Source organism: Diadema setosum, chromosome 9, assembly GCF_964275005.1.
Source record: "Diadema setosum chromosome 9, eeDiaSeto1, whole genome shotgun sequence".
Taxonomy (NCBI): Eukaryota; Metazoa; Echinodermata; class Echinoidea; order Diadematoida; family Diadematidae; genus Diadema; species Diadema setosum.
This window is the reverse complement of record NC_092693.1, coordinates 31,797,618-31,817,693: the sequence shown is the minus strand read 5'-3', so window position 1 is coordinate 31,817,693 and position 20,076 is coordinate 31,797,618. Positions and strand designations below refer to the sequence as shown.

The following is a 20,076-nucleotide window of genomic DNA, read 5'->3' as shown; positions in this document are numbered from 1 at the left end:
ACCAAATGAAAATTCGCCATTGTGTTCAATTATATATTTATTCAGCACTGTGTACCAAGGTTACCAAAAATGTGTAAAAATAATTCTTAGTATTACTATGCACAAAAATGTTTTCTTGTTTGTGATTTTGCAACAATTAATGTATGCAAATAATAACTTTTTTTCTCATTTACATGCTCTGTTGTACTCTTTGCTGTTTAAAAGTTGACATGGAAGGAAAATCAGCATTGCTATCGTTATCGCCACGCCGATTTATTCCGGCGCTGATGATGAGAAAATAGTCACCATCACAACATTGTACAACTGTATGATAATGGGCATGAGATGGCGCTACACAATGCCGTAACCTGGGTTACGACGGTACCCCGGTGTACGGCGTGACAAATCAAATGTACAATTAAGATACTAGAGAGTGTAGCGCTCACCTGAGTAAGCACACTTCACCATCGTGGCACTCTACCTGAGGCAAACTATCTAAAAAGATTTGGAGATTCGTGACTGCTGCAGGGCCCCTTGCTCGCCACCCTCCTAATTTACGGAATTTCAAGATGAAAGTGTCAAAAATAATGAACATTATTTGAAATATGGCCCCCATTGAAAAGGCAACCCTGGGGGCGCTGCCATCACTTTTGCAAACTATCAACTCCCTCCTCCATTAATGATTCCTCGCAAGTTTGGTCAAAGTCCAGCCACCGGTTTTCAGGATGAAGATAAAAACGTGAAAAAGTCAAATGCACGATGCATGCCAGATGGTGAACAATCGCAAAACCTCACTTGAGCCATGCACTCGGCTCACGTGAGCTGGCGAGTGTTACACGCATTTGCTCCGACTTTGTTGGTTCTTCTTTTGACTTTCGTCATTGTGGTCATTGCACGCTTCTGCCTTGGTCCCTGGTCAACTCCCACTGACCAAATGACGTAGTTGATCCTCTTTATAAGTATGGAGTTGTCAAAGCTCAAAGGAAGAAACAAAATGCTGATCAATGCCGGTGGACACCGTGCACTTCAAGCGAGGTAAGCGGCCGACAGAAAATCAAAACCACAACTCCCCATCTCCAAGTCAAGTGCGCATTGCGTAGACCGCAACATCTCCATTGGCACTCGATGTTAACAGTTGCCCCGAGCGACCGATTTTCATCGCTAGGCAACCTCACACATATGGATGCCACGGCACACTTCTAAATACTGCTAGCCATTGTGAATCAATAGTGGTGATAGGGCAAATTGGGTTGGTCTATGAAGTGTTCATTTTTTATTTGCAAACATATTTAGAAATGAAAAAAATTAACAGTAAACTCTTGGTGATTTTGTTTTTTTGAAAAACATCATGACACTTAAAACTCTTAGATAGTGAAGTATCAAAAGTCTCCAAAGAAAAGACAGTACTTTGAAAACACTCTAGTAAGCTGGCTATTTCCCTTCAATTGTTACCAAACATTTTTTTTCTTGCCTTTGACAATCTAACAGAGGCTTTGAATATGTCACTTAATTGAGAAATCAAAAGTTTGGCATTCTGTCCAAACAAGAATGATTATCAAATGCTTACACTCATCACTGCAAGCAAAATAAATGTTTTGAAAGGATGGACTGAAAATATGAGGTACTTCCTTGAGCCCTTGTGTGTAATCCTTGCTACTGAACATCAAGGCTGCTCCAGTAATTTAAGAAGACAAACAAATAATTTCCTCTCCTGTCCCCTTGATTCGGCTTCAGCCATGACAAGATTACAAAACTAAAGTGAAGAACTGCAAATGCTCATTAAGAGCTGTAGTCTCCTCCGTTAAGGTCCTTCTCCTAATCTGAATCTTGAAGGCACTCCTGGGAAACGGGGCGATGTCAGTCGATGGTGAATCGTGTTCCTGCATCGCTATGATTCCCGTCTTCTTGCATCATCAACTCTGTCTTCTTCTTCTTCTTCATCTTCTTGTTTATTGCCAAGTTTGGTTTGGTAGTCTCACATTCAGACTCTCATCGACCATACCCAGTCAAATGATAACTGACATAGCAGTCTCTTGAGTCTTAAAGGTCTAAAAGTAGGCTGTGTCTATTTACTCTTTGTTTAGAATGTTACTTTATGCCCCTTCTGATATAATATCTATCTGGTGATTATTTATGACGAGTTTATGGCAAGCATGAGGTTATTGACAGAAAGCTGTATAACCCTCAAGGTACAGATGTGCAGACTATGCTGTCAACACAAGACTCTACTGCTCTATGGTAAGAAGTTAAGCCTCACTCGATCGATGGCAGAATTTTAAATATTGATATATCAGATCTTCTCCCGTCAATACAAAGTAATCAAGCACGAACTCTCCCCCCGAGGGTACGTGCTGGCACATCATTTCGAGATATTCATATTCCTGTTCTCAACAAATTCTTGCTTTGCTCCTTACCAGCATGTATCAAATGGAAATCAATTTCATTTCGGTGTTGATCAGTCACTGAGAAGCTGTTTTCAGATTCACTCGAGCTGCTCCTGCATGCAACATACTTTCATTTTACTATCATAATGAAAAAGCACTTGACGTACCTCTTTCAGAAAGAAGGGGGAGAAATATTGCCCTTCATGTCAGTGACAAGACAAGGGAAAAGTATTTTTACAGAAAATAAAACATTTCTGGAATTCTCTTTACATTTTTTTTTTACATCATTGTCCTGTGGTGACATCATGGTCTGTTGTAGTCTTCTCATTCAGAGATGGCAGAACCAAAACTTGAAATAATTCATAACTTATGAACAGACTGTGCAATCTTCCTCAAACTTCACATATTTCTTCTACTAATATCGCTGCGTTCACTCAATCTACTCATATACTTGGGTAGCATTCCCCTTTCATGGAGTGTAGTGCCAGTTCTGTCTGTTTCTATTTCTGTTAGGTCCAATTCCTGGGGGTTCTGGTAGTGAGGACATCAAACTTAGTGGAATTGAGTCCAACATTTCTCCTCTCTCTCTCTCTCTTTTAAAATTTGTATTCTATTGGCAGCGCAAAAATTACGGTGCATGAATAAAAACTTAGCCGTTCAAGAATCCACAATTACATCAGATTTGTTCCAGCTCAAATTCGGCGCTCATGTGGGAATGAACTCGAGGAAAAATGATTTTGTGTTTAGCATCCATTAATGCCACAAATTGAATGTAACAAGACGTGAGATTGAACAACCGCTTCATGCACCTCAAACGAAGTCATGAATGTATGCCATGGGATATTGCCGCGAGCATGAGTTGAATGCACTTACAACTGCAGAAAGTCAGACACGATATGCCAAGCTAGCCAGCTACTGTATTCCTCATCTTGTCTGGTAGAGTAAAAGATTAATGCTATTTAGAGGGGAATTTACCAAGACATGTTTACGGATTCATTGAATGCAGTGAAAATTAGGGGACCACATTCGAGTAAAATTTGAGGAATTATGGACAAATTGTTCAAAAGTTATGTATTCTTAAAATCTTGATAAATCCATGTGCCTCAATGCCAGATGGGAGGGCATGAACATTTGATGGAACAATACTACAATATATCATAAAGAGAAGATAGATAGAGAATTTCACAAAATCTTATTTTCTTGACAAGTACCGTTTCCCATGACTTGTAACTGATTCATGTACAACTGGTAATTTCTTTCTTCCTGCTTTCAACCCTGCCTTGAGAATATGAGTCAAAAGCTATTTTATTTTGTCAGAAAAGCAAAGAAAAACAATGATTGGAATTCTCTGGCACATGCAAGTCCAGAAGGCAAAAATATGCAAATTTAGAGTGAAGTCTAGATTGTTGGCAACATATGTATTATGGTAGTGTTGTCTGGTGATGAAAGACTAGGTGAACACTAATGATGGTTTCAGAAGGAATAGAGACACCACAAATTCATGTTGCATTTCACTTGCGATAGACCGGGTCTAGTAGCGCTAGACTACCAGAATGGTAATGATGATCTTCGAAGGTGCTAATAATTATGTTGTGAATTCTTGCTAATATGGCAAGACTATTTGGACCAGACCAGCTTCTGAACATATTTGTAGACTTATTTCCTAACAATGCCAAAAAGTCACTGGATGATAAGACATTGTGAAAAACAAAAACAAAAACAAAAACAGAACAATTCCTTGTTGGTATATTTGTTTTTTTGCTTGAAGAATATTCCAATTAATTTCCTTCTGTCCATTCATTTGATACCCAAGAAATGCAAAATATTCACTGACTTGCAAGACTACAATATGAAAACAAACAAAATAGCGAACAAAACAATGATGATAAATTTAAAGTTTTGAATGACTGTAATGTTAAAATATTACTCCACTTTCACATTTTTAAAGCCAACTATTATTGGCTTATTTGTTTACCACATGCATTTCATATACTAAACTTCAAAATGTAGTGAAAGAGACAAAATTTCCCTCTTATTGAGTTTATTTATAAGTATACAAACATTTTGAATGGTAAAGCCTTTTAGGCAGTGCTCTGTAAGATGAGAGTCTACTGCCAGCACATATAACACTTCTATCGTTACCCCTAAACTGCCAAGTCTGCTCGCATGAACGCCAAATCTGGGGTCTGGAGCCCAGAGACTAGGAGAGAAGGTGCGGATGATGTTCACGGGCGGGCGGAGCAGTAGGATGCCAAGGCATCACCATGTGATAAGGATATTTGGGACCGTCTGGGCATCTCGGCTCTCTAGACAAACACACAAATGCCACTGCGGACCTGATATGTTGATGGGGAAGAGGTAGGAACAAGCAGGCAAGCAGGGAAGTTCCTACACCTTGCTGTGGAACTCGATTTCCATGGAATCAAAAAAAAAAAAGGAAAGAGAGAGAGACATGGAGAAAAAAAAAAAGCACCACACTAAACACAAGCTTAAAGTGAATCATCCCCTCATCAAGTGCATACCTTAGATATTCTGAAGAAAAAAATTACAAATGCAGCTTTTGCCTAGATGCTTTCATAATTACACTATCAAAAATTCAATTACCTACCCTTCCCTCACTAAGGACATCTAAATAATAAGTAGAGTGCTTCAGTAAATATCTGAATGAGCAGCAAACACTGAACATTATTATTTTTACCATCCTAACTCCAACTGTCAATGGGCATCTATAGTGATTGTAACATTCTATTTAATATCTTTTATGTGTTAATTCTCTATGTGGTAAGGCAAAAGCTCTGCAAATTAGAAGGGTTTGCTTACCGCCATGGAATGAGAACATACTTCAAGGCTCTGAAAACACAAATATTTACTGATGTAAGGGTTTGCAAACTGGGAAGGGTTAGTAGAAAAGTAGCGTAAAGAATTGATAATTTCTTAAAGGTAATAAAAGTGGAAGGCAGACTCAAAGTATAAAAGGGTTTACCAAATAAGGTTAAAAGAAGTAATGGGTTAATAAAAAGCATGAGGGCCACCTGCACTGTTTGAACAACTTTTGTATCCCCTGTACTCAAGAATGATTCAATCATTGCCAGGTTTGGTTAAATCTGACTGTATAGGTTGTGAAAAGAAGGATGAACATGTACTTTTATGACTTACGGATGATAGATAACAGGCAGCGCACAACAGACAGAGAGTGATCGCAGTACCTCTCTAGAGCCTTTGATTCAATACGAGCTACACGAGACCCAAGAAGGAATAAAATGTGATGGCTGAGAAAAACTTAGCAAATTGTGGGATCAAGCAGGCACTAAAAGTTGCGTCAGAGTAAAAAAGGAGAGAACGAGTGTAATTCAATTGTCCCATGACACATTTTGGAAATTAGGTACAAAATTATTTCTATTAAAAAGAAAAAAAATCAAATCTCACCAAGGACATGGTGCATGAATATGTTATTAAAATCTCTAGAGATGAAAACCAAACAAAGAAACAACCCCTAAAATAAATTCTTCTTCTTATTCAATCCTGAATGCCATGGACTCAGAAGTGTGATGCCACCTAGCTGCTATAACAGGATGTGCTTGCTTCCTTAACCCATTGAGGACGGGCTGATTTTGCTACAACATGCATTTTCCATAGACACTTGCCCGAGTATACTCAGGACTCATCTTCAATGGGTTAATACAAGATATCGGGGGGGGGGGGGGGGAATCTTCTGCACACACACCATACCAGTAAAAGGGCAGAACCCTTATTATCAGAAACTTGAATCTGGGTGTGGGAAAACATGATCTTGAGCATGCACAACAAATGAAATTACAGGGTAATGGAAAGGTTACCAAGACTTTGTTACAAATTTGACCTTCTCTACAGCCAGGGGAAAAAGATGCTGCCACTATGAGCAAAGAAAAAGGATACAACGAAAACTTTGCAGAGTGGCGCAAATTGTGTTTCAGCAGACCATACAGACAAATGGCTACCCTCACCTTGTCCTTCATCATATCTCTTTACTGGAGAGTGAAATTGGCAACAACTACACATAGAATTTAGCTGAGGTGATAAAATTAGCAGCTCACTATCCCAATGGTTTATGCACAGAAATATCATGTCAATACAACACAGTGATATATTGGCCTTTTTTTTTTCACAACTTGGTGGCTAGATAAGTTGAATGCACTCCAACTCATCCATCTGTTACCCTCATTCTTCAAGAATCCCCATGGCTTCCCTTATGACACAGGATTCAATACAAAATCATTCTGTTAGCTTGTCAGAGTTAGTTGGGTATAAGCTATCCTATCTCCGCAGACTCCTTCAGATGTACAGCACATACATGTACTACCATGAAACATTTGATCTAGTTCAAAATCCTTCTTGCTAGGGGGGCGGGGGTCATGATAACCCGTTGAGGATGGGCTGAAATTTGCTACAACATGCATTTCCCATAGACCCTCAATTGGTTAAGACTAGCTTTTATGGAGCATATTCATTTCTGTCAACTGCATCTGACCTATGGTATACAAATAGTGAATGGTCACGAGTGCAATGGTACAAGATTTCGCACGAGGTGAAAGATAGAGGCACTCTATTCAACGAGGCGAAGCCGAGTTGAATAGTGCACCTCATCTTTCACTGAGTGCGAAATCTGGTTCCATTGCACGAGTAAAGACCATACACTATTTGTTATGTACAACACCTCGAACGTCAACAGATTTGGTACTCACAGATTCTTGAATTTAGCACAGAAATGGCAACCATTTTCCTTGAAAGACGAATGAGTAGCCTCACAGTCGCAGTCACCGTGTATGTACATGTGTACGTACATACGTATGTGAAACGAAGTTGTTTACAAAAATGAGTGACAGAAGTACGCGCGGCACATGTTTGTTTATTGTGACATCAGAGCGCGTGCAATGGTATACAAATGATGCACAGGATAGAGTGCGTTAGTGTAGGCGTAGCGCACTCGAGGGTATTTACAATTGTGAAACATGCACGAGGCGAAGCCGAGTGCATGTTGCACTACATTGTAAATACCCGAGAGTGAGCTGCGTCTCCACTAACGCCACGAAATAATCCTGTGCATCATTTGTTTTATAAAATGGGTCGAAAACTAACAGCATTTTCACGTACCTTTGTGGGTCAATAGTACAGTCAGCTACATGTAGCACTCGCTCGAGAGAGTCGAGTCAAGCACGTCGCACTCGGAAATCCCGCACATGTAAGTACTGTACGTATAAGAGTACTGTATACGTACGCCACATAATATGTTATGCACACAAGAAAGGCCGGCCGGCATACGCAGCCCGAACTAGAAGTTGTTTACAGGTATTGACAGCGCGTATAGTAGCGCGCGACGCACTTGTAACAACTGATTGAGTGTGCACTGGTACTGCAGTGCAATGGTACTAAAGTAATCAAAGCCCACGTGACTCATTTCAGCGCTTCCTATTGGCTACGTTCTTGAACCCATTTTATAAAACATTTTGGTCAAACTAAATTGCACTGCTGAGACAGCCAGAGCGTGCAATGGAACTTTTCACTAAATGTCACATGATGGGCAATCGACCAATCATATAGCTACATTCTAAATAGGTGATGTATAAAATAATCTGCTGCATAGTGTCAAGCTTGCTGTCTTTGTTGGACAACTCAAATGCCTTTTGTCAACTCTTTTGTTAATATGTTCACACAGATGAATGACCAGATTTATGAGGCTACATAGCATTATCACTTCATTTGATTTGCATCCTTGGTTGCTGATACATCACTGTTTTGTGAAAAGATGCAAAAAATTCAAGTTCTGCAACTTTCTCACTTCAAATACAATTTTGATGAAGCTTCTAGCAATTGGTTCATCTGATTTCACTCTAGCTTTTAAAGCCATCTTGAGCATGGTGCAAAAGTGCACAATAATGCCATTAATGCACTTGGTAAATGTGCAGATTATATAGCAATTTCTTTGAGAATACCCAATTCTTCCTTTCCCCTTTAAGAAGATCTCTCTTCTGATGATACAGTCCCCTCTTTATAGAGGGAATACTGTGATTCTTCCGTTGCCACGACAACAAGACCTTAATATGATAAACTATGCTTTTTAACTCTCCCATTACACAAGAAGCTTGTTGCCATGGTGCCTAAATGGTGAGCTCTTCTTTTTATGTGGACAGACTAAAAGGATTGATGAAAAAAAAAAATTTCCCTCTCATTTTTTTTTTCTCCTCCTTTGCTCCCAATGACAACTGCATATATATTGCATGATGTTCATGTATGTGTACATCACAGTCAATGCAATTTCTTCATGAACTAGGAGTTGTTGTCTTTTTTCTATAGTTTTGACAGGCTGCATTATTGCACCGATAGATCCATCATCTTCTCTGGCATTGATATACGAGTACAACTGTACCCTTTTCTCTCGCCATTTCGCTGTTTCCTACAATTGTTATCCATGTCATATGAAAAAGGCAAATTTGATTTTCATCATTCTACTTTTAACAGGAAATTGTCAGAGACATACGATTCCAAATCTAATACTCAAAATCCATTTTCATGTAAGTGCAGTCTTCCTGCAAGTAATGAATTTGACATGGATTCCGTGACTTACTTGATGTACTTTGATTTTTTTTTTTCATTGAATTCATGTGATTCTGCCAGTCAAAACACACACACACACACACACTCACTCACTCGAACAGCACTAAAGATACATCTACATTTACAGACATGATTCCACTTAAAACCATTGCTTACCATTGCAAGAACATTTGACGCATATGTTCAGTTCAGCTGTATCACAAAACATCCTATTTACCACATAGAATTTCACAATAAAGCCACAAATGTAAGAAGATATCACTGATACACTCGATAAACCATAACTGTAGATGACTTATTCTAGAGAAGATTTTCATAAAACTATTGTTCATATTCTGTACATTTAACAATACTTAACATTGATTATACTAATTAATGTCTTTATATTGGTTGTTTCTGTCCTTGACTCACATTTTAAAACTATTTTGAAGCATTAAAGCTTTTTTTTTCATCTGCAAATGGTAAATAGTGCTTTAATTAATGAAGTGTGAAATTCATTTTACCCATCTGAGCACGAAAAAATCAACTCACATAAAATCTCCATTTCTATGGTAATTTTGAGGGGCTGATGTGCATCCTCAGCATAAATGAAGAAAAGTGTGAACACTCCTCTCATTCTGACATCATGGAATGGGAATGGAAAAGGGTGCTAACTTCACAGACTTCATCCAGTCTTTATGCTCATTTGGCCAGCTGGTGATTAAATCTGCAGCACACAGTACTTTCACATCTCTTCATTACACATCTGGGCCCCGTTGCAAGAAAGTTGCAATCAATTGCAAATAATTGCTAATTTGGAACAACCATTCTGATTGGCTCAGGGTCTGCCCTATTAAGAAGACATGCATGCAACAATGATTTTGATTGGCCAGTGACAATCAGCTGCAAGTTGCGTTTAACGCAAAGTTTCCAGCAACGGGGCCCTGTTGTCCAATCAGTGTGGTTCCCTGCCACTTCACATTTAAAACTTAATTTCATTCCATATCACATCTCATGCAGAGAAAAAGCAGCAAAAACACAAAACAAAAACAAACAACCTAAAAATGCACGCAGGGTGTGAAGGGAATTTGCGACGCAAACATTTGTTCTGTGTCACCCCGACTTATTGAGTGACGGATGACCGTGGCTAGAGTCAACAGTATTTGTGCCATGCATATGCACAGACAGTAGATGCATTCACATGACATCAGTTGTGCTGTCCACATCAGAAGCTGCTGAAAAGCTGTGTCAAGTGCATATACCAATTGTGATCAGGAGAAGACATGTGATGTAATGCAAGAGATGCATCTTTTTCCTTTCTAAAATTTGTGTCTGCTTCAGTCACAAGTGATCATTTAGAGCTGTTCAAGGCAGCATTATCACTGGTTTGCTTTTACCCTGGTCAACATCACAGGGTCAAATGACCAATCAGTGACTACTATCACAATTAATAACAAATTAATTTACTGATGCTTTGTGAACTGACATCATGTATACACCATATCACCCCTAGGTGCTAGATTCACTGACCTGAAATTTGCTCCGCTGACTGCGACAATTGCTCCGGTCTTATTTCCTCTATGGACTTAGGGTTAGGGTTGTGATAGGGTTTTAGGTTTAGTTTGATATTAGGATTAGAATTAGTGTTAAGGTTATGTTTGTGGGTAGGTTTTATGTTTGGCTTAGCGTGCAGATATTTCATGGGAGCAATTGTCGCAGATGCACATGTCATGGAACCACTAAATACATTGTGTAAATCTTGTAATGATACATAAAGAGCCAATATCGTGAAGTATACTAATTAGGGTTTAAATGCATGACAAATACCATTCATCTATAAATGTACTTATAAAGGGCAAGTGCACGTTTCATTGCACAATGGGCAGTTTGGAAATAAGTGAAAATATCATCTCAGTTGATGTAAAACACGCCATGAAAAGTTTCTCCCTTTTCTTTTTCTTTATTTTTGTGTAATTTGGTTGAAATTGTCAATACTGCCTTTGGTTTATAGTGATGTGGCTACAGAAACACAAATCCATAGCAATTACTAGCAGGTGCAATTCCACGATCTGCCATTATCACAAGTTGACATTTGGTCAACCAACTATGTGATAATCATCCTCCAGTACAACGAATGAGGTGACAACTAGCGGTCATTGGCATAATACAAAGCCACAGACAATAATGTCGTGCAAATGTCAGCTCACTGTACAAGTGTGCAGGCGAATTGCTAAAACTCATTCCCTACAGGACTCTAATACCTTCATAGACTTTACACAAGACTAACCATGATCCCAGGCACAAGTAATTGGTTATTATGACTATTTGCACATCTTCATTTTGCATAGTCTCGAGTTCCTTATTCTCTCTGAGACTATGGTAAATCATCCGTGTTGTTGCCATCTACTCTTTAACATGGTTACTCCACTATTGAATAATTTCTCTGCATTTTTATAGAAAATGAAATAAAATAGAATCACGGCCTGGACAAGCTGGGATATGCAGTAAGTATGAATGAATTATATTATACAGCAAATTTGAAACAACAGTTGTGTTATTGTATATTTTTAAGCATGTTTTTCTACAAAATGCATTCAACACTGAAGTCAGGGTTAAAGGTGGCCCATGCTTGTTACACCATACATGCAGAGTTACCAGCAGCGTGGACGGGACTGTTGGCAAGTCAGTCAGCCCGAGCTAATGTGCCGTCGACATAACTGATGAACCGAGCTACGCACACACACAAAACAGGCTCACTGCGACGCATCTGTTGAGTGATGGACAGAATTTGCCTACACGACATACACCAGGTGTTTGAGTGTGTATCATGTGTATGTGTGCATGTCTCTGTGTGTGTGGGAGGGTGGGTGAGTGGGTGTAGTACTAGCACAAACAGACAAGAGCCTTACCCATAGTGCACAAAATGAATTTTCATGTGTATTCTGTTGACTCATAAAACCCACCACTTCCCTTAAATACAAAATGCAGGTTGAAGTGAAATGCCTACAGACCGTTGTAGGGTAAACAGACAGCTCAAACTCGCAGATAAACACTTCTCTGAATAGTGCACTCACATCAGGGTCCACATCATAGCAGTTGAGATACACCAAGAGTGTATTCCAATACAACAAGACTTTCATGATGATATATGAATAGTTTAAAGACATTCATGATAATATGTAAATAATTTAAGACCTTCTCAGAAGTAAACAAACAAAAAGAGTATGTAACTTACGCTTCAATACATAATACAGTAATTGACACTGCAGCGGAAAGTTTTTTTTTGAGCACCTAGTGTCTCATACACTAATTCCAGACTGATCTAGGTTTGACTTTTACAAGATGTAATGCTGTAAGTTGACTCTTGGACACAAATCATATCTCCTTACAGTCAAAGCAATGCACAAATGTACACATGAGTGAGGATGCTTGTCAAACACTGTAATGAGAATGCTTCATACTGTGTAACCTATCCTGTTACCTGTTTAGCTACTGCAGATGTGAACGTACTGAGGTCGGTGGTAGGCTTTACTGTATACGCCGTTATTTCCGCGTACAGATATTTTCACGAATGACAAGGTCATAGACACTTTCGCGAGATGTTGTTTTCGCGAATCGACGCCAATGCTTACGTTAATGCTCTATTAAACAAAGCGCATTGAGACAATTTCGCATGTTGTTAAATTCGCGATCCAACTGCAATTCGCGAAATTCGCGAAAATTAAACCCTCGCGAAAATAACGGCATATACAGTACTTCATTCTGGCCTAAGGCACTGCCTTCAGTGGGTGATGAGTGTGAAAGAGTGCCCCTATAAAACTCAGACCTAATCAAGTCTTGGGTTGAAGACATCATGAAGAACTCATGTGCAGCAAATCTGACCAACGCTAGTAACATGTCTTTTGGTAGGATTTTCAACCAGATTTATGTCAACTCAACCAAAGAATGAGGACTACCTCTGATGGTACACAAATTGAAGATAAATAAACTCATAACCCTTTACCATTATATATCTCTATAGATCTCTATAGATAAGGAATCACATAAAAAAATGAGGTCAAAATTATCACTAATCTCATGATACATACTTATCCATCACACTGTCTGTAATCAATATAACTGCTTGAAGGTTTAATGCAGGTTAAAAAAAACAACCTCTGAAGCTGTCATCGATAGCAGATATGTATGGGGAACATTACTTCTATACACTCTTTTTTATATCACTGACTACCTGTTAAAGTACAAGAGATATCCTTGCATACCTGCATATATTGTGATTATACAATATTTTGACATATTTAGAATATGTATATTTCTAAAGTTTTTAGCATGATTTGTTTTAGTCATTTCTATTTTATGTTGAAAATGAAATGAATAAATATATGAAGTGATATGAAATGAAGAAAATCTTCCTTTTTCAACAACATAGCTTCCTTAACAAAGAGTAGCCTGACAGCAACATATGCAAGAATTAAACTTTTGCAGCAGATGAGAAAATTAACAAGGGGTCTCCCTTATTTGTTTGTTTCTTTTTTTATGCATTCGGCTCTGAATTTTGTCTCAAAATCAAATATCAAACATGCTCACTATTTGTAGTGTACAGCACATGACATAATGAAAAGTGAGTCATAATTTGCCGTGGGCACCTCAGCATACAGTGAATCCACAACGGAATTGTGAAACTAAATGCATATATGTGTGAGTCCCTCCAACGCGAAGCAACTGAGAGCAGTTGAAAATACCAGTCACTGCATCCCCCATTAGAAATAATGAGGATTGGGCGCCCTTTGGCAAATTCTGAACGTTTCAATAATTGTATAATTCAATCAACTTCACTACGTCACACAAATGCGCACATAGCTCTTTAAAAGGCCTTCACATGCAGATGTCAAGTATTATTTTTGCTTCATTTTGTTTTTATCTAATACATTATTGGAATTTTTCAGCTGCATGTTCTGCAAAAGGCTAGGACTCATTCATATCCTTTTTTTTTCAAGGATGATGTAGTTTCATCAAGCCAACTCAAATTACACGAAGACATGAAGCCACATTACAATTGTAGGTGAATTGTATCTATCTACTCTAGGCATGATTTCTTGAATAAACTTCTTTTCAGTTATTTGCATACTACACACACACACTCTCTCTCTCTCTCAGGCTTTTCTGTCACACAAAGTTACACACATACAGTCAGAACAAACAACAGCACATGTTGTACATCTAAGGGTTTAACCCCCAAGAATGACAACTGATTTTTACTGACTTCTCTCACCCTTTAACATTCCCTCATCAAAATAAAAACACAAATTGACTGTTTGTAACTAGTATCTACAATGAGGTAAAAAGCCTTTATTACACACCTGTCATCATGGACTTTCCCTTGCATTTCATCTTTGGTTGAACTGTAAAAGTGGAAATTTTCACAGCGTTGAAATTTTGACGCATTTTGCGCAAACATAAACCAACGCGGAAATAAAAGCACATGAATATTTTTGCTTGCTATATGTTCCACTAGTTCACGTCTTGATTCCGCGGAATTAAAAAACATGTGAAACTCGCCTTACCCGGCCGAGCGCAAAAAATTACTCACACGAAAATATCCACTTTTACGGTGCCTCTGTACAAATCCATAACATGTACATATATGAACACTTACACAATCACAAGCATACACACACACACATGCACACACACACACAAACACACACATACACACACTTATGCACACACGCGCACAAGTGTACAGTACTGATAACAATCGACACCCACGAACAAAACCAGCGAGCCCTCTGGAGAGCATGCAATGAAAGTCAGGTGGTTTGCTCATCACGCAACTCACTGCACACGTGAGGAGAGGCTGAGAGAGAGACAACAAACGAGCCTAATACCCAGCGAGGACGGCTCAAAGTGTTGTCGCGCTGATGACAAAAAAAAACAGCTCCTTTAGATTACGCACTGATGTCATACGAAAAGTATGCTTCACATATTGGCACAACATAGTCAAGTCCAATCAGTTTGAATTTGGGGAATCAAAATCTTGTCTCTGGATACATTTTCTAATTTTTTTCTCTTATTGGTTGGTTTTGCAGTAGAGCAAAATCCTTTTTTACAGTTTGATTGACCCAAATTTAAAAAAAAGATACACTATGAACCCTAATTCTTAGCTTACATTGGAGAAAATGAAATGCATTATAAAATGTAAATGAAACAGCCTATGTCTTACATTATCACAACTTAAACAAAAGTGTTACAAAATAAGGGCCTAGTCTTACCTTGTTGGTTATGTACTTAACCAGTAAACGTTCTTTTTGCTGGGATATTTTGAAACACTCTTGGGATAACATGCAAAATATGTGACACATTATCAGGAAACATTATTCACCCCAGATAAAACACATCTGTGTTTCACTGTAAAAATAATTTGTCTTCTACAGACTGCAATACTATTCACACATCACAACACTGAATAAGCACGGCAGAGTTTGACATACCATGAACCGCGACACTTATCACAGACATAATGCAGTTTTTGCATAGAAAATTCATTTATTACACCACAAATGCATGGTCTCAAATACAGATGCACGGTGGGCATACCCTTTTCATAACTTAACTGTTGAGGACAAGCTCGCTTTGCTAGAACACAAATTTCCCATAGACAATTGCCTGAGTAATCACGGGACTAGTCTTCAACGGGTTAACGAGTGCACTGCTAGGGACACAGGTGTGTACCATATTCACACAATGATGAAAGAAAGATTTCTTGGACTACGAACCTTGTGGCAAGAAGTGAGTTGCTCTGGAAAGGTTTGCCCCACTCTTCCCTCGTGAAGGGCACGCTGTCGTACATCAGCAGGTCCTTGTCTGTGATGGCTACAAAGACGGGTTTCCATGCCGACAGATCTGCCTCTGTGTGACACTAGAATGGTAGAAAAGTCAAGGATCAGCAATCATCTCCTATTTGACATTTTTTTTGTGTGTTTTTACCTGAAGGATTATGTAAAGAAAAAAGTCTCCAATTATGAAAATGATTCCACCTGAAATGGACATCATTGTTGTTATACATGTGTATATCTCATATTGACATATCAGGTAATCCTCTAAGAATTGCTCTCATATGCTTTTGACATTTACAGCAGCATGGTTGCCTATGGTAACAACAAGTCTAAACACAATTTTTTTTTTCAGACAAACAAACTAAACACCACATGTTTTTGTAAGAATACTTCAGATATTTCTGAGCAGAAAATACATGTCTTGGGTAATTTTGAAGTGAAGCATATGATAAGAAACCCCATGGTATTACATCAAGTATTCCTTTTAAGATAAAAATCAATTATTAATATTTGACTTGTATTACCTAATCTATTTTGATTGACCACAGTAGTTAAAAAAAGAATGCACTTTTCCAATGGATAAGTAAGTTTATTTCATTTGACAATACCATGATATACCTCTGTTATCTGAAATAGACCCAACTCTTTCAAACAGAGCAGACAACAGAACAAGCATCTTCAACACCCTCCATCTGCACTGACCCTCCCGTGCGAAACCTGCCCATGCCTCTTTCACCACCAGCTTGGACTCCAAAATCACATTCAACATAAACATCAGATGGGGAGAGAGTACAGAAACTGATGAACCCAATGTTCTGATGTGAGCTGGAGCCAACGACAACAACTTTATAAGTAACACCCACATGTAATCAAATAACCACTGTGTATGCCATATATTTAGTGAGTCTAAATTTTTGTGAATCGGGACTTCTCGATGATTTCCAGCGTGGTTAAAAAAAAAAATGGAAAAATGTATGTGTGAATGTCACATTCTTGCAGGGATCAGAGTCAATATTTTCGTGTTGTCTTTATATTCGTGAATAGCACCAGATTCGTGAAATTTGCAAAAATAAAAATCTCTCGAAATATTTGGCGTATACAGTTAAGTATCTATGGATGCTATTCTATAGCCCTTCCTGACAATTCCTGCAAATCTCGCTGGCCTCACTCACCTGTTCACATAACCACCCCATGTGTTTGACCTCTCTGCTCCCTGGCGCCGAACGGAGGATGTCGTTTGCCTCTGACACCGCCTGGATCGCCAGCAATGACACATTGGCATGAAGTGCGCTGAACCACTCGTTGGCGGAGGTGGCGTCCGTGCACCTCAGGAGGCACGAGCTGCGCCCGTCGGGCGAGTGTAGCTCAAGAGTTCTCTGTTCGGGGTCGTTTATCGTTAGATTCCGCGTCACATAGCACAATTTCAGTGGGATGACCTTCATCTCGGTCCAGTGATTCCGCGTGACCTGGGCGTTGGCGCCCGGCTCCTTGATAATGTACGGTGAGGGCGTGTCCCATCCTACCTCGCCAATGATGGTACTCCGCCTGAAGTATGGTGTCACCTCCCGCAGGTACTTTACTGGAATGGAAACAAATTTAGAATATAGAATGTTGTCAGTATATCTTAATGAAACACCAAGATTGACTTGTATAGTTATTACCTTCACTATGCCTTTAAGAAAAAAAAAAAAGATGAAATGTAATAACATGGTTATGCAGCAGTTTGAAAGCAAACTAATGTTCCCAGTCTATCAAAATATGAGAGAACAGCTGATTTGTTGTTTTCAGCTTTTTTTTTCTTAATTTTTTTTTGTTCTCCAAAAAGATTTTTTCTTTTGTCAGTCCACAACCTTTCACCAAAAAGGACAAAATGTATGTATTCTCCTACACCAGCAATGTGATAAACGTTACTGTAAATTTTCAGGATTACCCCTTTCAACAATTCTCAAGCTTTCACTTCTAATAAACATTGTGATTTACAATAAATAAACTTTGCACACATCTTTATAAGAATGTAAACAATGAAACTATGGAAAAAACAACTGTAAATAAGGGTTATTCAAAACATATGGATGCTCAGATTTATGGGATTCTTTTTCAAACTTCTTACTAAAGAGAGCTTCTGACTGCCTATGTCCATTGAGCCACTCATGGTAAATTCACTGTATGCAAGGATGTGTATCTGTGATGATCTGGGACTGTTTCATGCTTGATGAGCCGAGTAAAATCTTTCCTCCACAATATATTCAAAATTTTATATTGAAATTATAGCACCATATGCTTGTGTTGACAGAAGCGATCAGTGCCAGTGCCCAATGTAAACTGTCTGTCAAAATGTGTATTGTGAAATACTACATCATTTCAAAAGTGACAGACATGGAAAAGTCCTTTCGGCACACCATAGCTGAAGCTGCAGATCCAGCTATTTGCCAATGATTTATGGCTCAATATCTGAGGGGGAAGGGGGGGGGGAGGAGGTTTGCAATAGTATCAGAGTCTAGTCGTAAACTGGTGGTCAATGGGTGTATTGGGCCGTCACTGCCATAAACTCCGCCCACTTGACAAATTAATTAAGCGGTCATGCAGAAACATCAGGTAGTATTCTAGTAGTATCCACACATAAAAATCACACGAATGAAATACAGCACGTAGCATCAGGCTGCAGGGTTCAAAGCTGACCTTTATAGACAGAAGCTTTGATTTTTGTGACATCATAGTTAATCTATAGGACAAAATGCGTCTCACACATTTTTTTTTTCATGTTCCAGAAATGTAAATTGCTACAAGACATGGAATAGTCTCCATCAGATAAATTACTAAAGAGCATACTCTGCATTAGTAATATTAAAATAAAAATAAAATACAAAAACTCAGATGCAAATACAACCAATATGATAAATACACATGTTCTTAATAATTATTCATAATTATTATGATCACAGGTATATAATGAGAAATGTATGTACATGCAAATTTTTGCTGGGGGGGGGGGGGGGAGTAAATAACCAGCCATTTAAAACAAAATGAACTTTCAATCTCAATTGAACCTGCTTTCATGTTTGTCTGACTTAGCCAATATTTCGAAGCTGAGGGTCCACAAAACATTTTTTTTTTTATGTAATGATGTTTTCTTTTTGATATTTGCTCATAAAATTTTCCTGAATAATGATGTAAGTATTCAATTCTAAGGAGAAGGGGAAACACTGCCTACAGCACAGATGCCATTCAAATTCCTTGGGATACTGGATAAATTTCATCTGGCAACAACAGAACCAAAGTATAATTTTGACTCCTCACGTGCATATCCCACACAGATCTTTGCCCTCCCGAACGACTTGTTTTACTGCCCTGATTGACTGCTGTAAAAACAGTGCCAGAATCGGATGAGATCAACATTTTGTCATCGTTAATGGAGTAATTAATGGCCCTCGTCGACTGGCTAAACGCGGAGGATATACGACCCAGTCAACTGTGTGTGTCACCTCTTGATCTGTTTCATGGTATAGCTGAGAGAAGGGATATGCTAGACCCTGGATTTAATGTGCCAACAGTATGCCCACGATCACATCTGAAATTTGCACAGCAGACCATAATTCAATGACCATGTCAAACTGAACCATTATGGCAAACTTCATTAAACAAAGTCAGACATTTCACATATTCTAAGCTAATATGCAGGTGTCTGAATAGGTCACTTTTACCACTATTGCACAGTTACTATATTTCCATACAAAGATGTTCATCAGACCAACGTGAATAAACACCATCAATTCTTATTTAAAAGAAATAATAACAACTCTACTGATACGTAGCCATGAATATACTGAGCATATTTCATTCAAAATAACACCCAAGTCTAAACTGTGACATGTTACACATGTACTGTAACTTATTCACATCATCTACATAGTAAGTGTGAATACAAACTATGACAAATTTTGATCTTTAAAAAAAAACCTTCTGAGACGGCCTTTCATGAAAATGAAAAACAACAACAACAAATAAAGCACTGTTTTCTGTACAATCCACAGGAAAAAGAAAATACACCAGGGTTTCATTTTGTTAAAGGAATATTCCTGAATAGACAAAATCAAAATCTACCTCACATTCGTGATTCAAACTGACACAGCCTGAAAACTGGTTTTTAGTCCAGCACTGACAGGCAACCAATGGCATACAATACCATTTACATAATCTTTGCCACCCAGCATTACATAGATCCCTCATTCCCCCCCCCCCCCAAAAAAAAAAAGAAAAAAAAAAGATGGAGGCAAGATGAAGCCCAAGGAAAAGCTGCCAGTGATGTA

The 20,076-nt window shown here is 38.5% G+C and overlaps 1 protein-coding gene across 1 annotated transcript in view; it reads right to left on the bottom strand.

Annotated features, from left to right (window-relative positions):
• The window catches only part of LOC140232991 (beta-1-syntrophin-like), a 91,352-nt gene that overhangs the window by 21,871 nt on the left and 49,405 nt on the right, over positions 1-20,076 (bottom strand). The window contains exons 2-3 of the mRNA XM_072313096.1: positions 16,942-17,348; positions 15,710-15,852 (exon numbers count right to left, since the gene is read on the bottom strand). Of these exons, the coding sequence (XP_072169197.1) occupies positions 15,710-15,852; positions 16,942-17,348 (550 nt within the window). The remainder of the gene's footprint in view (positions 1-15,709; positions 15,853-16,941; positions 17,349-20,076) is intronic.